The 9,451-nt window shown below is 37.3% G+C and overlaps 1 protein-coding gene and 1 long non-coding RNA gene across 2 annotated transcripts in view; one reads left to right on the top strand and one right to left on the bottom strand.

Annotated features, from left to right (window-relative positions):
* The window catches only part of LOC109306452, a 7,578-nt gene extending 3,532 nt beyond the window's left edge, over nucleotides 1-4,046 (top strand). Inside the window, exons 2-3 of the long non-coding RNA XR_002099996.1 lie at nucleotides 3,339-3,446; nucleotides 3,958-4,046. This is a non-coding gene — a long non-coding RNA (uncharacterized LOC109306452). The remainder of the gene's footprint in view (nucleotides 1-3,338; nucleotides 3,447-3,957) is intronic.
* The window catches only part of DACH1 (dachshund family transcription factor 1), a 527,995-nt gene that overhangs the window by 172,420 nt on the left and 346,124 nt on the right, over nucleotides 1-9,451 (bottom strand). Inside the window, exons 4-5 of the mRNA XM_019529808.1 lie at nucleotides 4,036-4,191; nucleotides 3,328-3,500 (exon numbers count right to left, since the gene is read on the bottom strand). Coding sequence (XP_019385353.1) covers nucleotides 3,328-3,500; nucleotides 4,036-4,191 — 329 coding nt within the window. The remainder of the gene's footprint in view (nucleotides 1-3,327; nucleotides 3,501-4,035; nucleotides 4,192-9,451) is intronic.

Below are 9,451 nucleotides of genomic sequence, written 5' to 3'. Positions count from 1 at the left end.
GGAATAATGAGCATGAAGTTCTCTTGTTACAATATGTGGATGATTTATTAATTGCTGCCGTAGATTTAAACTCTTGCCTTAAAACCACTGTAAGCCTCCTGAACTTTATTGGACTCCTTATGCTGTGCCACTGTGGCACTGTGCCCCTACTGGGCACTGGGAACCCCCAAGCTGCTGGGGAGCCCCCGTGAGGCCTCCTCTCACCCCTACAGCCTCACCCGGTCCTCCGGGGTAACTATAACCGAAACCCAAGCCAACTGGCTACAACACAAACAATGCAGAGCCTCCCCGCTCACAAAGTAAACTCCAAGCCCTTCTAGGGCTCGCAACCCTACCTTCCTTTAGGGTGTTCTTATCCCTAGCATCATCGCAGCCAGTCAGCACAGTAAGGCTGCAACCCCCAGCGCAGGCCACTCAGCTCAGCCGCAGAGCTCCTGCTCCTGCGGCCGCCAGAAGGGAACTACTCTCGGGCTCCCACCTGAGCTGTTATAAAGGGCCTGGCCCTACCCCTTTCCAGTCACCTGACCAGCTGGTTGCCCCAGCAACCCGCAGCTGCGCTTCTCTGCTGCTTGACAATTCTCCTCTTATCCTTTAAGTCACAGGGCACCTCAGTGCCCCTGTGACATGTTGTGTTACAGATTTGAACTGGTTTCTGATCTCTTAAACTTGTTTACGTGTAATTTATGTCCTTAGCATATGTGACATAGAAAAATGTAGTGAAAAACAAACAGTTGTTCTGGTAATCCCTAAAGCCCATGTACATGCATATAAATAGGCCAAAGTTTAAAGACCGTCTAAAAACGTATGTTTTTTCAAGTACAACATTTTTACTTTTGAAAACCTTGCCTTTGTTGGTAATTGTTCTCTCTCCCCAGCTATCTGTGTTATATAAATATGCAGTAAAGGAGTCTGGAAGAACAGACAGTGGGGAAAAAAGTGTTCTTAGAATTGTGGTACCTGTAATTAGCTCTATGGGAGAATGCCAAAGACCACTGCAGACTAAATTTCTCGCTCTTGCATATAAAATAAGATATGGTACTTTAGATGATAAAAAGCTAGGAAAATTGTGTAATATGTGCAGGATGCAGAAAAATAAGTATACTGGTCATAATATTTAAAGGCTGTAACACTAACAAATAGAATGCAGTGTCAGCCACTGTGTCCTCCACTGCTCTCTCAGTATCACTATATTCTTTATCATATATTCCTGCAGTAGGAATGATCACTATGGCAATTTAGAAAATAAATTTAGAATGAATAACACCTCTTATGTTCCAGGAAACAGTGCTGGTATCACGTACCTCTTGCTAACTATCACTCAAGTTAAAACAGAACACACAGAGAGGCAGGAATCATAATGCAACTAAGTATGGCTTTTGTTTAGATGCATCTACATTCATAGCTCCACTGTTATTTTCTGATGTCAGCATGCCTATCAGAATAATAGACAGACTCACATTGAAAAGTCATAATTGTGCCCAGTCCTAATCACTTTAACAAGTTTCTGTCACACTTTTTAGCTTCTCACTTTCTGAGGTGAGTACATTTGACCCCCCTGTTTGCTTAACTAGAAGAAGCTGCACTGTCAGAAACATGGTCCTAGGTTATTGGAATGCCCTGCCTTTCTACCCACAGAAAATCAGAAATTTGCTGACTTTGAAAGGAACTTAAATGTATTTTCTTTCTTTTTTTCTGTAATATACTTGCAATCATATAGTTCTTTACAATTCTAGGCAATCATACAGTTCTTTACAATTTTCATATTTTTTTAACTACAAAGATTGCACTGGGGAAATGATTTCAAACGAGCCTCCAAAATTGAATATAAAACTGCACTTGCAAATCTTTTTTTCCTGTGAATACAGCTGATCTGCTTATAAACTTGTAATGGCAGTTTTAGGGACTGCTGAAAATCTGTTTAGTTTGACAAGCTGGAATGCAGCCTTTAACCTGCAAAGTAAAAATGCAATCAAACTGGTAGAAGAGCATTCTAACATACATTCAGTATTCCACCTACATTCTGGAGAGTTCACCTCCTGCTTAAGCCAGTAGTATTTCACATCACATTTATTAGAATAAGAAAGAATGCAGCAGGTAAAATAAAAGATGAATAAATGGCAAATCAATATGAATATTCAGAAAAAAATATATGCAAAATTCAGCAGAGCATCCCTTACTAGGGAAGGAAAAAGACTCTATAAATGTGGTAGGACAGGTGTCCACCACAGTTTCAATACTGCCTACACAAAACCTCAAAACCCTACCCTGACAGTCCTCCACCAAAGCTGGAAGTGAAATTATGATGCTCTAGGAATGCCAACTCTACAGCATACCAGATAGAGATCTTGAAAAGAGTAGCGTTTATCTTAACTGCTGGAGTTCCAGGTTGGAGTGTGTGTGGGAGACTTATTTTTCAGTGGAAGTTTCAAAAGCATCAAAGGAGATATATATATATATAGAGATATATATATATGGAGAGATTTGCTCACAGAGATCCCTAGAAAGCATATCAATATTCCAAACATCTAACTTATCTGGGAAATGCACAGAAACTATGGACCAGATTCTATTCTACCTATTTGTCAAATCAATAGATTTAGGCATCTAAGTGTGATTCTATTCCATTCACTACATATCTCTGAAAAACTGTTAACACAAGAGGTGTGTATCTCCTCTTCTTTCTCCATACTTCCTCTGTGTCACTCAATCTTAAGAATACAACAGTAGCATATTACAAAAGTAGATGAATTAATAGATTTTTCAGGATTTGAACAGAGCGGAATTAAAATCTGTTTTGGTGTTTAATAGGTGGAATAATACAGCTCTACCTTTCTAGACTAAAGGACTAATTCAATATTAAGTCAGAAGAAAGACTTTCCAGTTACCAACATCATAAACAATGCCAAAAATCAGTATCTACTGCAGTTGGGTTTTCCAATGAGATTTTTCATGCCAGCACTGCCATACTAGGTGTGTCTACATGAGATGCTAACTGTACAGTAGCTGAGTAATACTGTACAGTAGCATGTCACAGCACAAAGAGTGCTAATATGCTACTGCACAGTATTATTAGGCTAGTATTAACTCTAGTTACTGCACATTTATTTCATACTTGATTATACAAGTACAAAATAAATGCACAGTAACCACTGTTCAGTAGTGCCTCATGTAGACAAAGACAGTACATCTTTATGATTTACTGCATGACATTTAGTGAACATTAAACCCTAAGTTTATGATATCTGATGAGAACAACTTTACTGTAACCTGACATCCTTCTGTATAGAAATGAACTATGTATAACCAATATTTCTCTTTGATGTTTACCTTGATAACAGATGTCTCAACTCTGGATGGGGGACTCTGTACTTGTGCTGCTGCTGCCATATTTGCAATGGTACTAAGATGGTTCATCTGGCTCATTGCCATTGTGACAGATGCTGGAGGTAGGCTGACAGGAATTAATGGGTGGGGCATCATCATAAAAGGAAGTTCCAGTCCTACAGGGAAAGAAAAAACAAAAGGCATGAAAATATGCATCTGGTTTTTTAAAGATAAAATGTTAATATATTTTTCTCATGAGCAAATGATGTTGAAGTGACTGGCACCAAGCATGTTTCAAACTGAACTCTTCCAACATTTCAATACAGAACATTTAACATGTATGTGTGTGCATAACTCCCACTAGGATGTTATTTATACAGAGAGAGAGGCTGGTATACCTCTTAGTTTGTTCAGATCAGTGTAATGCTGTACCATACCATAGCTAATCCATTGCTGTTCGTTATAAATGCTGTCTATTTTAATATTTTCTGTAAGAAGCCTTACCAATAAATTATTATGCTACTGATGCACAGGTTAAGAATTGTTTTAAGTTTCAGTTTTACTGTATCTATCTCTTGTTCTTTATTACCCTTCCCCTGCTTATCATATTGCCCACAACTTTTATTTTGCAAGGCCTATTTAAGTAAACACAAAAGAAAGACAGGACTTTGCAAACTGCTGATGTTAGTGTTGAAAGATGTCAACCCGTACCATTTGGCAGAAGGTGGTTCTGTTGAAGAGGGTTGAGAGGATGACTAACTGGAAGATTATGCTGTCCAGGCAAGTTGGGGTGCTTAACAGAGGCCTGTGATCCTTGGGTGGGGGGAGACTGAAGTTTTTCTTTATCCCAAGAACCATCACTGCTGCCTGTGGGGAATGAATATAAATTATTTGGATGAAGGAAGACTCCAAATTTGCAATGTGTGAATTTGTTAGCAAGGGCACCAATTGAACCCGTTTTGCAGCTGGCAAATTTGTTTTTGGAATATGGGAGCTGGGGAAAGGGGGTTTTGTTGTTGTTTTATATTTTGTTTTTGTTTTTTTGTTGTTTTGTTTTCAACCAGGAGGAAAACCCATCTTTTCAGACAATCAGGTAAGGATAGCATTTGAAGTTTATAGTTAGAAACACAAAGGGTTGTATTAGTTGATTTGGAAAATTAGTAAACTCTGAATTCTTAATTTCTGGCTAGAAAATGGGTTTAAAAAATTGTTCCAATGAGAAATCAGCAATGTATTTTTTAATTTAATGTTATATATGTATTATATTAATATCTTCCCTTATCTTTTTGTAATTCTATATATACACTGTTTGTTTTTTATGCGGTAGAGTATTTTTACATGTCAAGTTTATGAAATTTTGTATTGTCTGACCATGGCCAGTAAAATTTAACTTTTGCTCATATTTGTTCTTCAATTTGGTATTAAAATAAAACTGGAGATATTAATTAAAATTATCACTCACTGATGGCAAGCAGCATACAAGCACTGCTACAAAGATAAATATTCCATTTATATTTCATTATATTTTACAGAATATAAAAAGTAGAAGGTCCATTCCAACAAATCTTGTGCTTGTTTAATTGTTACTGAAAGTAAGAAAGAATCTGAACGAACAGATGATCAGCATAGCAGGATATCAGACTATGGAGAAATCAGATTTTCACTACAGTGACTATCTGTACCTTTTAATACAATATAGTAAAACAGAAATATTCAGTTTTATACCAACATTTCATACACACATACACACACACACATATACATATACACACACAGAAGTTATTGATTTGTATATATATAACTGATGTGATGAAAACTTTAAGGGATCTCACAACTTTAAAAGTCTTTTAAATAAAAGTATGAACACTGTATACTAACAATATGTATATAAACATATGTAAGCCCCTTTTGTATATGGAACCCAATTTTGAACTACTTATTGAACATGCTCAGTGCCTTCAACAGGTTTTCATAGTTGTTAGAGTCGGAAGAGACCTCAATAGATTTTTTTTTTTTTTTCTGTTTTTTTGCACCGGTCCTGGAAGCACTGCAATACCAGGTCAATGCATGGAGTGGATGGAGCACGCTCCGGTTCCACCACCCAATACCAAAAAGCATCTGCTCAATATAGACCTCCTATGGAGGACATATCAGAGACAAGTACCCTGGGGATCAAGTCTGACCCCCTGCCCCGGGCACAAAAGAGCGCTCGGGTTATATGACCCCAGCCAGGTGTTTATCTAATCCCCCCAAGGTAGGGGAGAGCTCCACCTCCCTTGGAAGCCCACTCCAGATGCTGACAACCCTTACTGTAAAGACGTCCTTCCTGATGTCTAACCTAAATCTAATCTCTGTCAGTTTGTGGCCATTGTTCCTGGTTATTCCAAGGGGTGCTCTAGTAAACAGAGCATCTCCAATTTCTTGCTGCCTCCCCTCCCCCCACTTAATTTGTAAATGGCTACAAGATCCCCTCTCAGCCATCTCTTGAAGAGGCTGAAGAGATCCAGGTCCCTCAGTCTCTTCTTCTAGGGGTTTACCTGCTGCCCTTAACCATATGAGTGGCCCTCCTCTGGACCCTCTCAAGGTTATCTGCATCCCTCTTGAAGTGCAGTGCCCAGAACTGGACACAATACTCCAGTTGTGGCCTGACCAATGCCACATAGAGGGGAAGTATCACCTCCCTGGACCTGTTTGTGATACACCTGCCAAGGCAGGATAGATGTATTGTTTGATTATGATTTTTAAGGCTATGACCAACACAATCTATTTAATGAACATTATCTTTCTATTTAGCTTTTAATAATTTCCTTCAGGTTCTCCTTTTTTGTTCACTTTTTGAAGCTACTTTTCACAATAAGCTGATCAGTAGTAGGACATAGTCTATATACCACTTACTTCAATAGCAGCTAGATTAGCCCATTAGTCTTGACATTTTAAAACAATATTTTTATGAGATAACAAAAGCACAAAGTTGGTAAAATTCCAATTTAATTCTCTAGATCTATTAAAAACCTGATTGTAAAAGCTGTACAACATAGTTTATAATGAAAAATACTCAGTTACTGCCACAATTTTCTTTTCCTAGCTACTTCATGAAGACAGTTAAGGCTCAATATAAATTCTAACTCATTAGCTCAATACTGTCTAGATCCCAATGTAAATTGTTCAGAAGTAGGTAATGAAAATTCAGTCCAAATTCTCCAGCAATCAAACAATGTGGTTTTATTAAACAATGAAAAGAATCAATTATACTGGATACCTTTATTATTTTACAAGGAATTGAAAGAACCTTTATCAAATGTTTATATCTTAGCTTGCCAAGACATGACAGTCTTAGGACCAGATCCTGTTTTCTGACAGGTGGGTACATCACCTTCAATTTTGAAGAGTCAGATGCTTCAACACATATATGAAGTACCACATTTATGTGTACATCCCGAAAATAAGACAATCACCTTGTTTTGGAAAAGTAGAACAAAGAAAAAAAATCCAATCTTACCTGCTACAGCACAAGTTTACCGTGCTAAATGTTGGCTACCTAAAGCAGGGGCAGAATCCATTCATCAGCATCACTCCCCTGCCTCTTGCTGCTCAGCCAAAAGCTACCGCCTTTACCTGTGGAGCTTTAGTGGGAAGGTGAATGATGCTGATGAATGGACTTTTCCCCTGATCCCTGTGGCTGGAAGCCAAGAACAGCCTGGGCAGCCATTCCAGCACCCCATGCCTCCATTCCAGCCTAGAAATCATATCCCTTGCTTAAGACACTCACCCCAATTTGGGATGATTAGTCTTCATTAAAAAGTGTGTGATACACAAGTAAATATGGTATCTGGTTTTCAAATATGCTGGCCACCAGTGAGACTGGACTTTCAGCTATCATTTGGAAAAATAGCTTGTTTTATTTTTGTTTCCTATATGTCTTTTTTTTCCCTAAATGGTATATTTATTATCAGAATAGATTGTACATTTTATGCTTTCCAGATAACATTTTTGAAGAACCTGACTATACAAACTGATTTAAATTCAGTAGGGTCTCAATTATGTATCTTCCCACAACTAATACTCCTACCTGCCTAAGACCATTACAAAATCTTTGTTGAAATTCAAGTTTTGTTCTGAAGATTTCATATGGTTTTTCCAGGCCCTGAAAAGGGCTCTCTAGAAAAAAAATTAAAGAAGGCAAGAGGACAAAATGATTTTTTATGGACTTTAATTCAAACTTGGATCATTTACACATTTCCCCTCCCACCCCATTTTATGTATAATACTTTTAGCCTCAACAAGTTTTCTATTTTAAATTTGTACTTATTTTTTCCGCTTGTATTAAAAAACAGATGTGTTATCTGGTTAAAGGTATGTAAATGGTATGTGTTAAGATAAAATGCAGTTTTTTATTGCGAAAAGCTGACCTTTGTCATATGCAAATAGAAAAAAATAGGGCAAGTGAATTTGCATTTTATGCAGCATCTGAAATCTAATGCATCTCTAAAAAGTGGGAATCTTTCTAGGGTTTCTTAGACATGTTGTGATAGAGTCAATTTTGTAAGCTATAGAGTTTCTGATTAAAGCATTTCATATCTGGACACAAATAAGAGCTTTTGTAAATGATAGTAAATATTTTTATGCCTTAGAACTACTTGTGTCCATTGCTTTGAGTGTCAGCAAACAAGTAATGTAATGAAATAGCAGGGACAAAATCCAGAAGGACTACCATCCAAGCTAATGCTTAATCAGTGAGAAATTCTTTGACACTTGGAACATGTCTTGGCATCATGGTTTGTCCCTGCTGATGTTACATCACTGTAGCTCATCACTACAGCGACGTAGCATCTTGGGTAGGTGCACCGTTGAAGTCTAATATAATTTGCCCACCTTAGTTTACAATGTAAATAAATCATCATGACTATCCAAGCCATAAGAGCAGAAATCACTTCTGAAGTACAGCAAGTTACTCTTAATCCTTTATATGGACAAGCATAGATACAATCAGCAAGCATTGGCCATTTGCTGTGTTTTTGTTATGTTAGTTGAGTTCAACAATTTTTCTTTTAGAGGAAACAGCTATTTGTATTAATATAAAACTAAAATAAGTGTTATCCCTCAGCCAGCAATTCCCTTGCCTTTTTTTAATTTGATTTTGTCATACAGACAGTCATTTCAAAAAGCTTTAAAAATCTACTGCATTCTTCCTCATTACTTGTTGCCCTGCTGGAGGCTTACGTTTTCCAGTTTCCATCAGTGGTTGTCAACTCTTTATAATAGGATTAAGAGCTTGGACACCTGATATCCCTGGGTGCTGTAGTTCACCCTTATAAAAGCTGTTTGCTTTAAATTGAGAGAAAATCAGTTTTTAGTGGCATAATTAATTAAATTATGCAAAGTGTTCCAGATTCAGCATAACACTTCCTGAAGCGAGAACTGGAAGCTCTACCTTGCATTTCAAACTGCATTTCAATTGATACTGCACTAGACTGACCATAGAGTATTATTTTGAAGGCTTTTCTCCACCAGGGATCCAATTTAGAAATGTGGATGTTTAACATTAAGTACCCAGATCCCATGCATGGGCACTCAAATAGGTGCTTCAGTAGCCAATTATGCATTTTATCTGCCTCACTGCTAACATGAGTACCCAAAATGTGGAAATGGAACTCCTAAGTAAGTAACCACATTTAAAAATTGGGCTTTGCTTACTTGGTGTTTACTGATCATGTTCAGTTTGACTGAGTGAAAATGAAAGCACTCTTTCCTTGAAAGACTGCCTATTAGATACAATGCATCTTCACTAAACAACAATTCTGCATGGATTTCACATGTGTTTATTCTCTCCCTCGAAATCAGTTGTATGACACACAATAATTCCACGTTAAAACAAGGCTTCTTACAAATACATTTTAAAATTCATCCTATATGATGGCTGGATTATTTATCTCTACTGATAGCATCAGTAGTTAGTTTGGGATGGAAACATGTAAAAATAATTCTATATTTGATTTCCCTGCATTTTATATACTTTCGGTCTTGCAAATACACCCTGATCCAAGCATAAATCATTTAGTTTTAAGACATACATCTCTCGTTTTTTGTTTTTCCTTCTTGTTCTGGACTTCTGTGACAGACATTATAT

This window comes from Crocodylus porosus, unplaced genomic scaffold, assembly GCF_001723895.1.
Source record: "Crocodylus porosus isolate Cpor-Errol unplaced genomic scaffold, CroPor_comp1, whole genome shotgun sequence".
NCBI lineage: Eukaryota > Metazoa > Chordata > Crocodylia > Crocodylidae > Crocodylus > Crocodylus porosus.
The sequence above is the reverse complement of the archived record's forward strand: the minus strand, read 5'-3'. Positions and strand labels throughout refer to the sequence as shown.